Below are 20,948 nucleotides of genomic sequence, written 5' to 3'. Positions count from 1 at the left end.
TGCCGTCCAGCATCATTTCACATGTGAAATGACTCTTAAACAAGAACATATGACTTCTAAGAGACGATGTGGTGCTACCTTGAATTAGTGAGATATATTTCAGGATTGGTTAAGCAGCTATTTGGTGTCACGATCGAGGGTTGAGCAGACAGGCGTCCGTGCGGGCAGGCGTGCAAGGACTAGGCAAACAGGCTGGAATCTGGGCAAACTAAGGTTTTAATACGGGAACCACACCATAACCACAATGACGGACAAGGGGAACAGGTAAGACCAGGGCTTAAATAGGACGGGACTAATCAAAGTAAGCGGACAAAGCTGGAGACGATCAGGGAAGCACACGTGGGTAATCAGGGGGCGTGGCACACACGAGGAGCGGACGAGCCGGGCATGACATTCGGGGGGCGGGGGCTGTATTTCAATAATAATTCTGTCATGACATGGCGCATCAATGGGTGATATGCTGATGAATGTTCCGGAACTTCTTGTCATCACGCAGCTCCCTGCTTCCTTGTTCTCTAATTATCTGAAGTGATTTTGGATTTTTTAAGTTGACATTCATATTTCCAGTATCATCAACTTGAGTTCAAGCAAGAGCTGAAGCCTGTTTCCCTGTAGTGTCTAGGATGGCTGATATGTCCTTTGGCAGTGTTATGTCTTGCCTTGATACTCTCCTTCTCCTCCATACATTCTTAGCAAGGAGATTTGCCGAATCGCAGCATCTCAGACAGTCTGCTAAGATACGTCTGTCCTTCCTGGGACACTCGGTTGCCTGTGGCTTACTGCTCTGAAGCGAGACATTTCTCAAGCGAGGTATCAAGGTCCCTCGCTTTTTTATTTAATTAAAGTTGAGCAGGGTCTGACGGAGCACATTTTCCTCAACTGCCTATTCATAGCAAGAATTTTAGACCGAAGGAGACAGAGATTTTAGATTTTCTTGGCAATCAGTTCTGCTTGGATTCCTTAGGTGTCATTAATTCCTGGAAATAAGGAGGACTGAGCTTCCTACTGTTCAGAATGGGCTTATGCCAAGTGTCATATTAGATATATACATGAATATATTTTGAAGATACTAAATAAAGATATTTTTTGGTATTATAAAAAAATTTGTTTGTGTATATGTTCATCCATTAATCCTTATATGTCTCAGACAGTACATCTTAAAACCCAATGTTTGTGGGCCTGAAGCCAATTCCAGGAAACACAGGGCACAAGGCTGGGGTGCACCGTGGACTGGATGCCAGTCAGTCACAGGGCACAAGGCTGGGGTGCACCGTGGACTGGATGCCAGTCAGTCACAGGGCACAAGGCTGGGGTGCACCGTGGACTGGATGCCAGTCAGTCACAGGGCACAAGGCTGGGGTGCACCGTGGACTGGATGCCAGTCAGTCACAGGGCACAAGGCTGGGGTGCACCGTGGACTGGATGCCAGTCCGTCACAGGGCACAAGGCTGGGGTGCACCGTGGACTGGATGCCAGTCCGTCACAGGGCACAAGGCTGGGGTGCACCGTGGACTGGATGCCAGTCCGTCACAGGGCACAAGGCTGGGGTGCACCGTGGACTGGATGCCAGTCCGTCACAGGGCACAAGGCTGGGGTGCACCGTGGACTGGATGCCAGTCCGTCACAGGGCACACTATGGCACACCAATTCATTAAAACCTTGGGAAAAGCCACAGGAACATGCAGCTCCCATCAAACACACACACACACACACACACACACACACACACACAACTGTCTTTATGTCTCCCCTCTGCCTCTTTCTCCACTCCTCCAAGGATAGTTGGATTTAGGCATCAGGAGACTTTGTTAGGTCGCTGGATGAGTCGCAGAAAAGGACCTTCGACTGCGTCACAGACAATGATTCAGTCGGCTATTTAAGGAACTAGTCTCGCAGCGCCCTGAGCGAGCAGCGTGCAGTTGCTGCAGCATGGTGGCAAAGGGCAGTCATTTCCTGTGTGTGGAGATCTCAGTTAAGTTGCGATCCCTGTCCCTGCAAACAGATCCTTCTTTTTTATGCTGGCTGCAGCTGCACTCTTCCTGGGACGATTCAGGGCCGGAACAAAAGACTGTTCTGCCTTAAGTGACATAGGGTGCACCGCACGGGTCACATTACCATGGTAGCAAGCCAGAGCAACTGCTCCCTTCATACTGCTTCTGCAGTGGGACCCTCTACTGCCAGTGTGGGGCTTTAAGGGGGCAGAGGCCCTTTACTAAGTCCCCCCCCCCCTTCCTTTCCGGCAGGTCAGCATCTACATCTGGCAGTTGGTTTTCATTGCCTTCCCTGGCTGCATAAGGTCAGATAAGCCTCCAGAAAAGCTAGAATTCAGGGGTTGGGGGTCAGTGGTGCATTCTGTGCATGGCGGTGCTCAAAACAGGCCTTCGGGGGGCAACACAAAAGGTTGCTTTATGGGTGGAGGTCAGAAGCACTGAGGGCTGCTTTGGTGAATGTTCTGGAAACAATCCAAGAGGGGCAAAGAGAATACTTCAAGAATATCCAGTTAGTGGTATTTATTTCCACAGCTACTCAATTTACCTTTTTTTCTTTGACTTTAGAGAAAAATGTTTATATTATGCGTTACATGCATATTTATGCCTTTTCAAATCAGAGACAGCTGCAGGAATCATGGTTCCACTGATACTACTTAGACCAGGTCACATTCTTTGACTCTCCATGATGTATTTTGCTCTGCTCATCTTTTCTGCAGGTTTTTAACAGCTTGTACACACTCAGTGAGCCACGCATTGGCCTCACACTGAATCGCCTGTTATTCAGCTTTTTAAAGGGATGAATCTTGCGAGCAGATGGTGTGGAGCCTTGTCTTTAAGCACACGGCGTACTCAGTCAAATTGTTTATGTTACATCACAGCTAGACATCCGAGACCATTATTTAACTTTGTTTTTACAACTGTAAGATGCTCTGAGATCGAACCAGCAGCTAGAGCTGGTTTCCAAACAAAAGGTTCCCCAGTTCTTGTCCTAGGGGAGGTCACAGTAGATACAACTCCCCCCCCCCCCATAAGCTTTTTTATTCCTCATTTAAACGTCTGTTTTCAGTAGGTAGAGAGAGAAAATAAGATGCTTAAATACTCTAATATAATATAGACATGCATGCACAGTTAATGAAAGATTGGCATTGTCTATTTTGAATATAAATATAATGGGAATATCCATGCTGCTTACATTTTGTACTTTAATTCTCAACAGAACTGAAAATCATTGCTCAGAACAGAAAGTTGTAAAAAAAAGAAAACATTTAATTATGGTGTGTAAATTAAGTGAATACTGTGAATTGCATCTCCCCGAGTTCCATAGTTGCAGGTCGGGATTTTGTGCTTGTAGTTTTGTGGAGTCACAGGTTGTCACACTCAGCGGTGACATTCGTTTCCGCTTCCCCACCACATTCCAGCCGTTTCCTGAGGAGGGGGCCATTAGGGGGGGCTGTAAGAGATCAAGCAATTTCTGTCAATCATCCGACGCCGTAATTGCCCGCGAATTGCTCTTCGCTTCCTGGCTGCCGCTGGCCAGTTCCTGCCGCTCCTCCTCCTCCACACTCAGCGCTTTTGTTTGCCTGTCCTCGCTTGCCGCATTGTGATGATGACCAGGTGGACATCAGGGCCATCTTCTGCTCCCCAAGCTCCGCTCCCGACCCAGGCAGCTGCTGGAGCTCTCGCCACCCTAAGATCCCTCACGTTGTTGGTTTGAGGAACGCGTATTTCAGACACATTTTTAATTACTGGGATGTTCTTAATACTCAAAAGATGTTTAAATATACTTTTGGGATGGGCAGTATGACTACTTAAACACGTCATATGCAAATAAATAAATAAATGGAAGCAGTGAAATTAATCATCTAATATTAAAAGTGGTAACACTTTACTTAAACCAGTCATCATAATGCATTATAGACACCTTCATAATTCGTTATAATGCATTCATAAACTATTATAGACAAAGCTATAACTATTCATAAAAAGGCATAACAGTATTATGCATTATGAATGTTCTATATATTGTATATGGTCAGTATAAGCCATTATAATACATTATGATAGTATCTATAGTATATTATAGATGAGAGCTTCATAGAGCTTCTTGCATGGCTATAATGTTGTGCTTTTTTATAAATAGTTATAGCTGTGTTTATAATGCTATATGAATGCATTATAATGTATTATGAAGGAATCTATAATGCATTATACATGAGTGCTTTAAGTGTGACCTTAAAGGCTAATAAAAACTCAAACAGAAATCTGTGGCAAACAGGAAGTTTTCTTAGCAATAGCTTTATATTTTTCCCCATTTAACGATGGACTGCTGTCAGATTGTCGGGTGACCTATGTATGTAAACTAACCTACACACAAACTTGGCTGCACGTGTGTTTTTATACCGCACTCTCATTCTCACACAGGCATCTGGGCAATCAGAAACAGAATGTTGAAGTATTAAGTGTATTTTGCCTCTGATTACTTTTATTTGAAATGTAATAGTGGTTGAAGCCCAAATTGATTCCTTGCATTGTATCATAGGGCTGCCTTAACTACCCCTAAGCCGTGCCGGATGTTATCTCGGTGCCCTCTTGTCTAGTGTGTTTATACTCACTGACATAAATGTAGTACATGCTGATGTTCCACCAGAGTGTGGCAAAATAAATCCAGAACAGCCTTAGTCTCAGCCTTAGTTAGTGTGTGGTTTCCACGTTGCGTTAATCTCAGCCATAGCAAGCAACGGTCAGGAAATGCTGGGTGGTTTTTTTAATATCCATTTTTTTTTTAAATCAATGATAGCAATTATAGATGAATTCTGCTTTCCGGTTAGAAGCCAACCTCTGTCAGGGCAGTGAGATGCTGTACAGCATCCAGGGCTTTTAATTAAACATGTTATGATTAAAGGGCTGAAGTGGGTTTAGTGCGTGGCCATCCTCTGATTTAACGTTTTGCGGTTGCTTTAACTGAGAAGGACAAAGAGGCCCCTCTGATTTTTTTAAAGAAATAAGCTACATCAGTACCCCTCATATGTGTCCCATATTTTTTGCTCAAGGGCACCTGGGGGGTTGATGGTCATTTATATCCTGGTATTTTATAGGATTGAAAGGTACAAGGTCTGGATGAATTAAAGCAACTTCACATGCTGCAGGCCCCGAGGGAGTAGTACAGGGATACCGGCACATGCCTTGGTAATATGACTAATACTTCCGTGTGTGTTACATCTCCCGGGCTAGAGATGTGTGGGTGGCTTCAGAACCAGCAGGTGCAGCATTCAGCCTGTGTGGGGCGCTAAAGTGCATTTTGCACTAGAAATGGGAAGGAAATGTTACGTTGTACATCTTGTCCAGGGTGTACCCCCGCCTTGTGCCCTGTACTCCCTGGGATAGGCCTGGATAGGAACCCTGACCTGGATGAGTGGTTAGATGGATGGATGGATATTTTATCCATGGAGCAAAATGAGAGCAAAACAACTGATATAATGAGTTACATAAGAGGAATTCATAAAATGTAAAGCCTTCGCTTTGAAAAGTCAATGTTATAAAGTGATTTTGAATAAAAAAGGTGAAACTTTTAAAAAGCCTGTAAAATATCTGTCAGCAGTATGCTGAGCATTTGCCTGCTTTTATCCTCACGTTTGAAGCAGAAGTTTGCCGAAACACGTTGATTTTAGTGTGTTGCCTGAAATAATATAAAACAAAATTAGTTCCGCTATTGATTCTTGCTGGTTGTGGGAGCTACGCACGGTAAAAGTCAGGGGGCTTTCAGTATTTTCAGCTTGTGGTAACAGTGTACATTTGAAAGGATTAACTAGACTTTGTGAGTGTGGTCGTTCCAAGATCCAGGGATGAGCACTTGATGGAGAACGCCAGGGTGTCTTTGGCCTCTTGTCCATTTAAGGCTTTTTTTACATATAAGGAGAAACCAGCCCAGTGTTAGTGCAAAGTTGGGACCATCAGAGCAGTGGGGTGCCTCACTGTCACCCCTGCTTCATTTCGTCCTCTTTACTCAAGTTCAGGCTCATTTGCACAACAAACATCCCTTTAAGCTACCTGAAAATTCTGTAATGTTTTCCACGCACTCCAGATATTTCTCCAGAAAAAAAGGAAGTTGTATCACTTACTATTTTAATTTGCTGGTATTTGTTTGACAGAGCAAAACTGCAGGAGCCACAGCAACATATAAATGTTTTGCACGAAAAGTCTTTGAATAATTAAAGGAGTCTCACATTTCGAGTCAGCAAAATTATTTGCAGCCGGATTGATCGGTTTCGACAACATCTTTGCCTAGAAGATGATCTTTGCTCTTCCCTCGAGGCATATTGGAGCTTTGGACGAGTGGCCAAAATAAATCACCACAGAGGTGACTCTACTGTAAGGGGTACTGATTTAGTTTGAGGGCAGAAGGCAAAGCCATGGGGAATTGTGAGGTCAGAGGTTAAGCAGGGGTGAAGATGTGTACGTGGTTTGTGTTCCTGTTGTGTATAACCCACTGGTTCTTGATCCTGAATGCTTGACATAGTGTTTTAGTCTCTTAACTCACTCTTAGATTTTGGGGCGAATTGCATGAATACTGGTGAACGCAGGCAAAATGTCATTCATGTTATTGCTCTTAATTACACTGCGCATACGTACCATGCCTGGCATTTGTTCCAGGGCCAGACGCAGGTAATTCTTCACACAGTGCTGCTGGCTTGGTGCAGCAGTGGTTTGCTAAACCCTGCGGGGGAAACATTGTTCATGGAGCCCCTAGAATGAAAGAGCCGTGATCCTTATGCTGTGCAGAATTTCCTTTGTGGCTGCGGGGCGAGCTGTATTGCTGGGGGATCATGTGGGGTCCGGAGAGGCGGGGTGACATGGGGGAGGCAAACGCTGGGCTTCGTTACTTAGTCACCGGTGCAGAAATCAGAGCAGCAATCACACTTTAAATCTGCGATTTTGACCCTCCTTGAGCCTTTGACATGCAGGTTTGTACCTGTAGAGCATTAAAGGTTCATTCTGTTCTGAATAATTAAATACATTATGTTACATTTGATTTGGCTCATCATTGGTGATACTTTCTGTCGGGAAACAAATAGGAAATCACGCCGTTGTGTTCCTGTACCATGCAGGAAATTTTATTTGTTTTTGTTTACCTTCTGCTTTAAAATGGCATTTGTCGAATGTGATGATGCAGACGTAGATGTGCACCTTTGCTCTCGGTGCAGCTAGCAGGAGGTTCTTGTGGCTCTGTTTCTTGTAGACTGTCTTGTGGGGCTCCACTGCAGACCGTGCCTCCCGGGTGGATTATCTGGCAGTTTCCATAGTACGGATCCTCTCCTGAGCCTGGCCTCCTGCATAGATAGATGGCTGCTGTTGAGTTGCCGAGTTTCTTCCAGTGGAGTGAAATCAAGGTTCGACAGAGGAAGTGATCAGTAAAATGGTAAATGGACTGCATTTATAAAGCACTTTTCTACTCCTACGAGCACTGAAAGCACTTTTACATTTCATGCCTCACATTCACCCACTCATACAGCAGTGGCAAAGGCTACCATGCAAGGTGCTAACCTGCTCACTGGGAGTCATTTGGGGTTCAGTGTCTTGCTCAAGGACACTTTGATGGGATCAAGAGGAACCAGGGCTCGAACCTGCAACGCTCCGTTTGCCCAACAACAGCATTATCTCCTGCGCCACCATCTACCTCAGTGGAGAGTTATTTGTTTTGGGGGGTGGAAGGATCTCAGAGGTTTGGAATAAATGTTGCTCGTCTGACATCAAGAATCATTTTAATTTCTTTAGATAGAATGACATTCAACCCAACTTTCTACAGATGAAAATCACATTTTTGGAAAATCCATCCATTCATCCTTCTATCAAGCCCAATTTTCCAATAGATTTACACTGTATTTCTGGAAAAGATAAAAATAAATGGCCAGTTGAATGGTCTTTCTTGTAATGGTTGCCTGCTGGCTTGCAATAAAAAGATGGATCTATGGCAGGTATACCTGCATTGGGCTTACTGAAGTTAAGCTGATCAATAGTACTAAGTCGTTTCAATCTAGTGATGATGAAGAACTTTTGCAGGCAACCAGGTCCTTTGGAGAGAAAAAGCACCATATTTAACATCCAAATATCTATGGAATTCTGGGTAAAAATCTTCTGCGTTAACGTGTGGGTGGACAGGTGCTAAGTCGCCACGAGAAACATCTGACCGAGATTTCTACTGCTGATCTGTAGTCTGGTACATTCAGTTCCATTTCAATTTATATTACATTCAGCAATATTCACAACCTAGATGCCCCAAAGCGGGTATCATAGATTTAGCAGAAACATTTCATACTTATATTACACACATTTGAGCTGGCATCACAGGCAAATGTAACAGAAATCATATAAAATGTTTTTTTTATCAAAAATCATTGCTAGGATAAAAAAACAACTACACAGAGGAGGGAGAGTGGATTCCTCTCATGGTCTGGTGACCTCAGGTTTTGGAGTGGGCCAGCTGAGAAGGACGAGTGCAGAGGTGCCTCTGTTGTCTCTGTCAGGGCTGCCTTTTCAGCCGCTGGCCTCGTCGGGAAAAAGCAGCAGTGCTGATTGCTCTTCAGGACCCTGAACTTGGCCAGCTTTCCAAGGCCAAAGCCGTCTGTCATGGAAAATGAACCACACCGCTGATCTTAAAAAGCTAAATATTTATTGTGTGAAAGCAACAGGAAGCTGACAAAGTTCTCTGCCTTTGCCATGGAGGTGGTATTTTGAGGAACTGGTTTTGGGTTATTTTGCTTTTCAGATGGTGTCCCTCACCTTCACATCTGGGCTGACATATTATAGGAGTTTAGTTAGTTTGGCTCTTGGTAATATCTAATACAAAGCTTTGTCTCACATGCATTCATACTAAAATAACAGTTATTCTTGTGAGGGATTTCTATGATTAATCTCTGTATGCAATGATATGGAATCACGCATGAGGAAACAAAGGATCTGCTCTGATCTTCTTGTTCCATGGTGCAGATACAGTATATGTGCGGCTTGGTGCCAAAAGGAACACGTTTGCCGGGATGGATTTTGAAAGGAATCCGAAGCACCTCCTGTTGTCAACAGTGACCCAATTTTGAGACAAGTTGTGAATGTTTAAAAAAAATTGTCAATCCCTGGGAGCCAGTATTGCAAAGGTGTGCGAGAAGTTAAATGTGTTGCCAACATCACAACTTGTCTGTTGTTAACTGGATTGCCATCTTAGCCACTGTAATGAAAGATTGATCTGAGGCTCTTCTTTACTTCAATGGAAATCATGGTAGTTTTTTTAGGCTGGTTCATTCTGTGGCAGATGCAGGAAGCAGGGAGATTTTTAAGCAGTAATTGTATTTTATAATAGGTAAAATGCTATATTGCAACAAAAAAAAGGCTGACAGTCAAGTAATCAAGATCCCGGGAGCATGCAGGGCCTTATGGTGAAAGTAGAGGTATGGTGGAGAAGGATTTGTGTTTTTTAATCAATGCTGATGGCAACAGGTAGCTGCTGAGAGGAAAAAAGACTAAGCTGAAGGCAGAGAACTCCTCAGTATACAGTGAAATACCAGGTAGGAATGAATGAGACACACAAGAGCTCCACTGGCTTGCAGGAGTGACACGCCAGTAACGTTCCTTAGTGAAGCCAGGCTGCTTCTAATGGTACTTTGACAATGTAGGAGTGGATGAAAAGCCCAGAAGCTCCACAAAATTGACATGCTGGTATTGTTCTGTAGATATCTGAGGTGTTGCATGCATCGAATGTTAAAACCCAGAACGGCTGGCAATAGGGAGACATACTTGTTTACACAATAAGGAGAGTTATTTTAGAAAAAGGCATATGGAGAAGTACGTGGCTGTGCTAGTTTTTGAAGACATACAGTTTGTCCTGACGCTGCTGCAGGGTGAAGAGGTGATTTCACACTAGGGTGACCAGATAATCCATGTCAGAGTGGACACTTTGAGCTACTTCGGGTTTTACAAATTTACTCTAAAACTGAAAGACCCCTGTGTTTGGCTAATTGGTTCAGTTCTTCTTGTGCTTTGACTGGTTTGTCTCCTTGATTGAAAGACTCATCCAGCAGTTTCACATTAACATAGTAAGAACTTATTGCTTAAGTAAAATCCGGGTCCTTTTGATTGAAACTTTACAAATCCCAAAACCCATTCACATCTTTATCTTCTTTCCCGTACAGGATGACAATGATGGGATCCCATGGTCAGAAGAGAGAGTGGTGCGCAAAGTACTATACCTCTCCCTGAAAGAGTTCAAGAGCTCCCAGAAGAAGCAGCTAGGGGAAAACCTAGACGAGGGACTCAAGACCATCAGCGGTGAGTATCGGGAAATGGGCGCGTTACGTCTCAACAGTCAGGCTTAAAATGCCTCCTCTTAGCATTGCTAATGCATAATGAATAGCTGGGCCTCACATTACCATTCCAGTGAGTTTGCTCTCCATAAATTACAGAGAAATGTGTCCAGTTACAAAAGCTTCGATTTGAATCCGTTATGACACGCCTGCGATCTGCGGATAGATGCCGAAGGTTTTGTGTGTCGTAAAAACAAGTAGCCTCGTGGGTAACCTCATGTAAAGCGCTTTATTGTTCTATGTTACCAGTCAATACGCTGCCCTTTGGGGGGAAAAAGAAGCTTTTAGGATTAGGTCAGGTATGCCGATTGTTGGGTGGAGTATGTCTGAGGGTAAATGTCAGCGATGGTGTGGGATGCGGTGCGAGAAGCTGAGATGCTGGCGGTGATGGGGGAGGAAACAGGACCAAATGGTTGTTCTAATTAGGCTCCGTTTGACGCTCGAGCTGAATAACCAGTCAACAGTAACGCTAAACATTCTCTGGGGCAATTGGAATAAATTATCTATTGGCAGAAGAATAATTTGGCGACCAAAGGCAAATGGTGGCACTTGTGGCTGCAGGCTATGTTAGTGTCTATCTGGCTAACGGAGAGATGGCAGCAGAAAGGTTTCCTGAATGGCGTTACTGTGCAGCGTTCCTCTGTGGCCGGCTGCCTTTTCTACGCATTATAAGTCACAGTAGGATGCTGACCTTATCAGCGGAATAAAAATACATCTGAAAACGTTTCCATCCGCTGTGACACGCAGTGCTTGGGGTTGCACTTACTCATGTGCTTTGAATTTAAATCAGCTACATATTATGCTTATTTTTTATATAGTTAAAAAAAATCTCTTTTTGGTAGCAATCATGGATATTATTTTTAATTGGTGGTGTAGTGCTAGACTAGTGTTGAATATATCAAAAGGAATTGACATTCATCATGTAGCCCTAAGACCCAGATAATGGATAGATGGATTGATTGTGTACATGTCCAGTTCAATTTTTTCTGCTGTGTTTCTTTTTGCGAGGGGGGAAAATTCTAAATTCCCCTTTAGAATATGTTGTACTGTTATATTTTCACTCATACAGTGTTGGTGCGACTCGAAAGGGGAACTGATGCTACTTGAAAAGGAAAATCCACATACTGTAAGTGAATTGTAAGCCTGAGTGCATTTCAGAATAAATGTCAGGGAGAAGAGTGTAGGTGGATTTCAAAGGGGAGTGATTTCTTCATGCTAGGTTAAGAGAGTCTTGCAGCAGAAGAATAATGGAATATAATAGTCTTTTAAAACCAGGGGTCTCATTTATCAAAGTGTGTGTAGAACGATTCCTAAATGTGTGCATACAAATCACTGGTATGCACAGGCAAAGAGGGTTTATCACTCGTGCTTATGAACAGCTGTACGAAGTGAATGTTGGTAAATCTCAGGCAGTCAATGTGACTGTGTGCATGGCAAGACTGATTTCAATAAATGACCTCAATGAGCCACATATGAGCTTATAATTTCCACATAACACGCCGATTTGCACGTGTTGCAGAAAGGATACCTTGAAGAGATCCAATGTCCTTATTTCTGTTTGTAATATATTTTGCACTGTATACTTCAACTGTATTTTGCTATTAAGAAATAAAGTTTACAAATGAAATGTGCATGAGGGGTTAAACGGGACATCGCAGAGAATGAGGTGGAAGTTTTGCTAGATTTTGTGCAGCAAATTTTCCAGTGGCCAGTCAATGAAAGAGAAGGACCAAGCATGGGGAGAGGTGATGCATGCAGTTAGTGCTGTGTCACCTATAATGAATAGCGGCAGAGGTGAGGATAAAGCACTTGGATCTGAAAATGACCGCCTAGAACAGGATTACTGCCCACAGATCCCACGCCTGTGTCACGGGGCGACACAAGCACCAGGTCAGTGTCACCTCTGGGTGGTAAAATAGCTGACATCGTAGCCGAAACGTCCCTAAGAGGAATCACTTCACATAGTGACACTGACAGGGGTGAGGCCGGGCTGTCAGAAATAGGTAAGATACTTTTGTGATTGTATTTAATTGGCTGTAGCAAGCAAAAGTGTTGCACACCGCAGTAGCCAAACAAGTGAATGCTGCCGAAAATGTTGCGCCAGACATGTCAGTTGTCTTGTAAAGCATGTATTTAGTGACAGTGATGTATGTATATTTCTTTGGGCATGGACCACATACGACTTGCGATTCCTTGTCATTAGCACGACCTGCCTGCACATACTTTGAGCGAACATAACTAGATCATTCTATGTGTCTATCAAGTTTTATAATTAAGTGGGAGTCTGCATATCCTATGTGCTGATCGACTTACTTCAGTTACGCTTCTCTGCCACTAGGGGTTCATATGTCACGTGGTCGGGAGTATTCCTACATATACGCATATATCTGTGCATAAGCACGAATGGATAAATATCATTCTGTGCGTTAAACTGTGCGTATCGTTTAGACTGTTCGTCGGCAGAATTGATAAATGAGACCCCAAGCTCTGCGCAATGCTGAAACTTGTTAACCAGCTCATGAGGAAAGCAAACATGGACGCAGAGCCAAAAATCCTGTCCTTAGGTGAATCTCACGCAGCCTCTGCCCCCAGCCCCCACCTCATCGTGTGACTGATGACCGCATAATTTTCCAGTCTCCTTTTTACAATGATATCCCCTCACATTATTGCAATCTGCAAGTCATACGCACATCATTAAATGAAAGACAATAGGCTATTTCAAGTCTGCTGCGGCACTAAAGTTCTTATTTATATACTGATCGATTTCCAGTAGGTCAATCCTTTCAAAACTAAACTGCAGTGCCAACTTCTGCATTTTCATCACCTCAGTCCAATTTCAATATAAAAGGCAAATGAGTGGCTCCTGTTATCGTATTGTGTCACGTTTTTCACTGGGCAGGTTCTCATTACAGCTTCTATTTATAGATGCAGTTATTTAGACCATTTTGCCATTCGATACAGCTGCGTATTTTACTGGAGAGATTTTCAGTTGTTCAGTCTCTCTCCTGAGACGCTGGTATCCCTGTGTATCCTGGGCCAGCATGTTTCTGCCTGTGCCTCCTCTGCCTGTGCCTCCTCTGCCTCTGCCTCCTCTGCCTCTGCCTCCTCTGCCTCTGCCTCCTTGCCTCCTCTGCCTGTGCCTCCTCTGCCTCTGCCTCCTCTGTCTGTGCCTCCTCTGCCTGCGCCTCCTCTGCCTGAGCCTCCCGTGCCTCCTCTGACCGGTGCCTCCTTGCCTCCTCTGCCTGTGCCTCCTCTGCCTCCTCTGCCTGCGCCTCCTCTGTCTGTGCCTCCTCTGCCTCCTCTGCCTGTGCCTCCTCTGCCTCCTCTGCCTACGCCTCCTCTGCCTATGCCTCCTCTGCCTGTGCCTCCTCTGCCTCCTCTGCCTGTGCCTCCTCTGCCTCTGCCTCCTCTGCCTGCGCCTCCTCTGCCTGTGCCTCCTCTGCCTCTGCCTCCTCTGCCTGTGCCTCCTCTGCCTGTGCCTCCTCGCTACCAGCTGTCTGTCTAATGCATTCATGACCTGCTAATGCATGCTGTCACGGCCGGAAAGCTGCACTTTAAACCGACGCCTGGCTTCCTCAGCGAATCCTGAAGCGAATCTTAATCCATCTTTCTTTGTTTTTCTCGTCCTCCCTCTCTCCTTCTCCTCATTGCGCAGCGACATTTTCAAATTATGTAACTACCCCTGCGGGGGTAAATCGCTGCTGTCCTACCACATGAGGGGCAAATTAACAATGTGTTTGCCAATTGATTATCAAAGAAAGAGGGGCAAAGCCATGGGTTACACCTGTGGGGCAGCGGGGGGGTCATCATCTTCCAGGTAGATACAGAGGCAGGGGGGTGCTGTCAGCCCGCCAAGTCCAAGGAAGTGTGAGTTTGCCTCAGGACAGACGAGCAGCAGGACGCAGCAGCCTCTGGTCTGGCTGAACACGCTGAGTCCTCCATAATGGAAAGCAGGGGGACTTTGTCTGAAGCACACAGAAGTAAACAAATCAGAACTGAATAAACATCAATAACATGTTTATACACGGTGTAGTGCTTTTTATTTTTTTACATTTTCTGTCAGTCTAAAATATATACCATCTTAAAAAGAGGCCACGGGGGGTTTCTAAAGGAGTCTGGCACTGGCATTAAGTTTGGCTCTATCCTTTCGCACAAATGACTGTGAAAATTGTGCAGAATGGTTTAAAAAGCTGCTGTTTAGCCTGTACAGGCTGCTGCGTGGTGGTACTGTAGTTACCCACATGCCCTGACTGACCTGACAATTTGGCATATTGCTCTTGCAGGTAGGACCTTGCCAGAGGTTTTGGATGCCAGCATTTCCCAATGCCAAATATACCCTTTGTGCAAGTTAGCCATGCAATTCTCAAAAATGTAAAATGCACAGCGTTTTATTGTTTTTGTAGTCCAGTTTATAAAATGTATACGTGTTTTCAGGAAGTGCATGACCTTATCTGCTTATTTCAGTCTTTATGATTGGTGATGAGGTTGGATAACCTCCTTTACCAAGACAGAGAAGTGTGTCTGACTGCTAATCAGGGATAAGGGAAATGAAGGGTCCCGTCGGAGTAGGGCGGACATCGTGGATTATAATGTGTTCGTTTTCATAAATATCGCTGCCTCTGCTGTCGGCTGACTGTCAAACTCTTGCTCTCATCTACATCCATAAATTTAACACTTCGGCTTATCTTTTAAATAGGCTGTAATATAGGTGTCGTTTCTCTATTGTGAAGAGTCTATGCTTTGCTCCAAGAGACTTTTGCTAAACAGTGATGTTTTTTTTGTCCTGTCCAGCAGCTTTAGCAAGTAGAATCATGGTCTGAATGCACTGCTGTGCCAAACATGTTTGTTTTTACCAAACAGTGATGTTTACAGACGCAGGATTTATACTGTGGAACCACAACTCCTTTGTCCTTACAGCAATGTTTGTCAAAAAATTTAAGTGTTGATGCAGGCGATTCTAGACTTATGAGTCTCCATTTTTGTTAATATGGAGCCCTTGATGTTCCATTAGGAATGTAGTTATTCAGTCATGATTACGAGGAATATCATTTAGTAAAGTTAATTAAGCTCTGAATAATGCCCCTTTTTTGGCTCATTTCCCTGTTCCGCATTACACCGGGCTGACAGGCTTGGTTATCACTCGGCTTCTGCTAATAGGCTACAGCCAACATCTCGCACGTCACCAGCCGCGTCCCCGGAGAGCGGCGAGAGAACAAGATCATGGCGATCGGCTTAGTTAAACACGCATAAATCTGAGTTTTTTTCTCTCTCCATCGGACCCAAAGGACATGCTGCGGATAAATCAGCATAATATTTTTTTGCGCTGACATGCATTGTGCCTCTCTCACAGAACTGCTGGTGTGAGACTGACTGAAATGGAGAGAAGGCTGGGTAGACAAACCAAATCAATCGGGCTGAATAGAGCTGGACCTGGCTGTTGTCATTTATTTATTTATGACTTACTGTCCTTGGGAAGCCCAGAGTTTCATGCTGTCAGCGTCCGTGCTCTGCTGTCACTTGAAGCCTTTTGGTGTTGCTGAATTATTTTACTTGTGTAATTGTCTTTTAATCTTGTTTGTGTGTGATTTTCATTGCTTAAATGCCCATTTAATACTTCGTTATCTTGGCTATTTTCCTGCATTGCTGTTGCTTTATATGCAGGTGTGTGCAATATAATAAATTTGGACAGTGGACTGCCTCCAAAAGTGGGATTGATTTTGGAATTGCTCTTAACAAGGTATTTGTGGATGTTGAGCCCCATTTTTTGGCACTCACACTTATATACTCACACGTTTGGAATTTCATCTGTCTAGCTATCTGTTTGGGTAAGAAATGAACCCGAAGTTTGTTTCATTGGGTCCAACAGGAAACATCAGCTGCTTGTGTTGTGTTGTAGCTTTCAGCCTTTCCTACAGTGTTCATTTAAACTTGCAGGGTCTTTGGCTAATGGCCAGCTGAGCAGATCGGGGCCAAAGGGAGGTTTGCTAGCTGTGTCAAATGAAAAGGGAGCGTCCCGAACATCGTCCCGTGGTACTGATGGGAGCAACGGCTATTATGAAGATGGCCCTGCAAGGAAGAGGTGAGTGAATCTCTCCAGTTGTCTTTAGTGTGATGGGGAAGGTGTGGAGTGGAGTTAAATGTTTTATTTGTCATCTGTACAAGTATAAAGTTCAGAGGAATTCCTCAGTTTTTGCATATTCCATCTTGACTTGTACTGTATACACACACACATACATACACACACACAGGTTTGTAATTATATCTTTATGGCGACTCTCCATTAATTTCTATGGGAAAAACTCGAACACCAACATGACAACCTTAACCCCTACCCACCCCCTACCTTAACCATAAGTAACCAAACAAAATACTAGTCTTTTGGCATTCACAGATCTCTGTGGGGATCTGAAAAATGGGACTTTTTTATTGCTGTTTAAGGCATTTGTGAGAAGAACAATCAAAAAGTAACCAAATGTAATTGCATTACTTTGATGAAGTAATCAGAATAGTTACATTACTTATTACATGTTTAACAGGGTGTGTAGTAGCCTATTACGTGTGCCTGACCCTTCCCAACACTGGGCACAGAGGGTTGACTCAAGCCTGCCGTTTATTTTATTTTGTTAAATGTTTATTAATTAATGTTGCAGTGACGTCAATGTAAAAAAAAACTGTAAAATATCAATTTCTCTGCAAATACGTTATTTTTCATGGTGTTCAGCGTGAAAAGGGATAATATTTTAAAACTTGCACATATTATGTCACGTCGTGTTATTGTAAAAGGAGCTTGTAGGTACAAGCCTTTCTTGTAATGGTGGTTTATATGGACCAGTGGCCTGTAGGATCTGTTTGCATGGTTTTGTTTGTAGCTTGATGACGTTTTGTGGTGTAAGATGCCTGTGTGATCATCTGTTGGTAGTTAGGTTATCACTGTGTCAAACAGCAATGATCAGTCTGTTTCAAATACTGCTTATTCAGTATCAGTCACTAACCTGGTAAATGGGGTGTTAGACAGGAACGTATGGAACATGTGAGCTTGATGGCCCACCATACACACCCTAAAGGCCTAATGGGCCTGAACTCACTTTGGGGCCCATGGGAGGAAACTCAAGGTGCTGCATTTTTATCAGATTTAGTAGTAGTAGTTAAAAAAAAAAAAAAAAAAAATCAAAATGCATTATTGTTGTTACTTCCGGGTCTCAAATCTATAAACTAAAAAGTAAAAAGCTGACAGTCTCAGATGGATCTTGGCATATTAAAATGTTTTGCAAGCAATATTAAAACTGATGAAAGTAAAAATGTGTGATTCCTGTACGATGGCTCATGCTGTGGAGCCTGCTGTTGGATTGCAGTGTGGCTGCATTGGCGCTGTTCTTAGGTAAACACTGGACGAAACACTGAGCCCATATGAAGTAGCATTGAGGGGGAGGCACCTGAAACACCCTTTTCGAAGTAATTCTCTTTGCTTTGAGGATTGTCTTTAATAGGCGGGTGAGAAATTTCATTGGAGGCTTTTCTCCCGACTTCTCAGTGACCCTGGGTGTCATTTTTCATCTTTGACTTGGTAAACGTGGTCTGTGTTTAGTGTCAGACACTTGTCACTAAAAGCCTAATTAGGGTCCTTGAAACCTGGGCTGTCATGACTGACCCACACTATCTAGGCGCCACGGCAACCGGGCCATCCGGTAATGTCCGGTAAGTACTTGAGTGCTTTCAAAATTAATAACAAGTGGAAATGATTGAATAATTTGTCCATTGTTTTCCTGATAGAATTTCACTTGATCAAAATGATTTACAATATTCTTGATTACAATATACATGGCTTCTCTAAAATGACTGAAATCCAGATGTTTTCTTTATTCTATTTGGTGTGTACTTATTGCATTTACCTTCTGATGAAGAGTAGTAGAAGAACAAAATGTACACTGACCTGCGAATGATGCTCATCGATTCCTGTTGGCGCCTTGAACTGCCATCTTGTACCTGTAAATTAATACAGACTCTGCAGTTCCGGGTTGTCGTGCCGACAAACTCAGTAGCCCACAGGAGCGAAAAGGCAAATGAAAATATATTCCTGGACCTTGGGACTCCCTGCAGGTTCCCAAAATGAACCGTCCCCTCCTCCCCCCCAGCCCTGTCTGTCCATCTGCAGCTCCTTGATTTCTCATTAAGTCGGAGATGTGTTGTTAATTGCAGAGCTGGTTCAGCCGTTAGCTGATTTCTGAAATATCATTTACCCCCCCCTCCATCCTTCCCCCTTACAATGATTAATGCCCCTTGAAAAATGACAAATTAGCGCTACAGAACTCAGCAGGACTGTCTCTCTTCTGATCAAGGCAACCCAAACACGCTTGCCGTTTTCCCATATTTTATGAGTCAGCTGTTCTGCGGCGGTGAGGAAGCCGTCTGTGGCTAAATTCTTCCTTATCTGAACTGCAGCTCCTGCTCATAATTCGCTGTCATTTGTCCCAAAGTGTTAAGCAACTGATCTGCACTTGTGAATACCCTAGAACGGGGGAGGGGGGCAGTCGTCGCAAGATGATTTCCAGAATGATTATATAAAAATTCAGTAACATGCTCGTACAATATTACTGTTATCTTTTTTAGCACTCTTTAGATTAATTGATTTATTTTTTTGTCTTCTGATTTTTTCCCTTTAAATCCTGTTGACTTACTAAATGAAAGAGGGTTATTTAACCTGTCATCTTGCTGTCATCTATATATATATATATATATATATATATATATATATATATATATATATATATATATATATATATATATATATATATATATATATATAGAGAGAGAGAGAGAGAGAGAGAGAGAGAGGCTCCTGGAACATTAATTATTGTTTCAGAGGTACTTCTCTGCTCTGTACTTCATATAGTATGCGATGGTATGAAAAGCTAACCATGCTTCCCAGTTAATGTTTATTTGACATGGAGGAGCCAGAGAGGTAATTTAGCCGATCTGCGGAGCCCCGGAGACACTGTAGACGTGTCGGTAGAACCGAAATCGCTTGATGCCGATAATCAGTACCTTACACAGGCATAAAAGAAGTTTGCTCTGCCCTTTCAGAAACAACGGTAGGTGCTGTATTCACTGAGGGGCTGTGTCCGTACTTTATTGCCTCTTGGTTTGTGGAGGCGATTTCTGTTGCATTAGTTTTAGTTGCTGTGCTGTTGTGTTGCACTGCTGAGCCATGCACATAGCAGTACAAAGAAAAGGTGCGTTCTTGGGTTTGCCTGGGCCGCAGACTGTCACATTCCCCAGAGTGACAGCCATCTTCTGTAAGAATCACAACAGTGCAGCCTGTGTCAGCGGCCGATGCTCCCGCCGGCGCAGAGGGAAGCTCAGACCTCTTGGCCTTGTGTAGTTTTCTTCCTCATTTTCTCTTGGCAGCGCAGTTGTTTTAGACACTGCTGCTCTGTTGGGACTGGGCATCTCAGCCAACCAAGAAGCACTGAGCTTTGGCTCCAACTTTGGATGCCGAGACCATGGAAATTTTGTTTTAGATTTTTTCAGGGTGGGGAGGCCAGGTAGAGTCAAACACCAAAACCAGAACCAGCTGCCAAAACAGGAGGAGAGCGAGGTCTCCCTGTGTTCTCGTTTAGTGGGGGAGATCAAAGGAAATTGGGCCGAGTGGCCAGGGAGAGTTACCTTTAAAACACGTTATCTTTTGTAGGGAGAGAGCTGGAAGGATTCTGAATTCACATGGCTGCTGTTCTGCTATGTGTCTGTCTGATTTGAAATTTCTCAAGTAGTTTTATCTGTGTTTCGGCAAGTTTGAATCAATGACCAGCTCGAGCTAATCAAAACTGGAGTTTCACATTTAGCCTGTTCAGCATGCTGTAATACTTCAATTCATTTCCTGATAGGTCCCATCCATCCATCCATTTTCCAAACCGCTTATCCTTACTGGGTCGCGGGGGGTCCGGAGCCTATCCCGGAAGCAATGGGCACGAGGCAGGGAACAACCCTGGATGGGGGGCCAGCCCATCGCAGGGCTATACAAAATATGTCAGTGTGAAATAAAGACGTTATCGGGCTGCATTTGTCCCAGTTCAGTCTGCGTATTGCATAACAGCGGTAGGAGCAAGAGTACGTCTGCATTCAACATGCCCGTTTGTTGAATTCTGCCGTACATTGTTGCGTTTAGGTTTTTAGCAGTTATGCGAAATGACGCTACAAAACAAGAAAGCTAAGATCTCTGTGGTACGATCGAATGCCATAGGTCTTCATTTTAGCCTGCATACTTTAGTGCATTTATGAGGGAAAACACTGGTTTGTTCAGCTCCAGTGGCGGTATCCGTCGAAGGAGATTGCCTTTATTGCACGTTTAATTTTTTATTATTCTTGTCCGGGACTGCAAACAAGTAGTGGAACATTTTCATCCATATGCATCTCTGGTTTGCTATCTTTATGAGGCTAAACTATCGTTTTTTTTCCTACAAAGATGGATATTTGTGAAAAAGGAATGTCTTTTTTAGCAACCTCATACCCTTCATTAAATTTCAGTTTGTAGTGAGTTGTAATATTTTCTGTAGTGTTCTTGGCAAGCCTCCCAACATTTAGATTTCAAAATATGGGGGTGGGGTGGTGGACA

The 20,948-nt window shown here is 43.7% G+C and overlaps 1 protein-coding gene across 1 annotated transcript in view; it reads left to right on the top strand.

The window, feature by feature from the left end:
- The window catches only part of LOC125748506 (protein Jumonji-like), a 96,624-nt gene that overhangs the window by 36,757 nt on the left and 38,919 nt on the right, over window positions 1-20,948 (top strand). Inside the window, 2 exon segments of the mRNA XM_049024723.1 lie at window positions 10,169-10,304; window positions 16,274-16,418. Of these exon segments, the coding sequence (XP_048880680.1) occupies window positions 10,169-10,304; window positions 16,274-16,418 (281 nt within the window).

The sequence above is a fragment of the Brienomyrus brachyistius genome, chromosome 9, assembly GCF_023856365.1.
Source record: "Brienomyrus brachyistius isolate T26 chromosome 9, BBRACH_0.4, whole genome shotgun sequence".
Taxonomy (NCBI): domain Eukaryota; kingdom Metazoa; phylum Chordata; class Actinopteri; order Osteoglossiformes; family Mormyridae; genus Brienomyrus; species Brienomyrus brachyistius.
The sequence above is the reverse complement of the archived record's forward strand: the minus strand, read 5'-3'. Positions and strand labels throughout refer to the sequence as shown.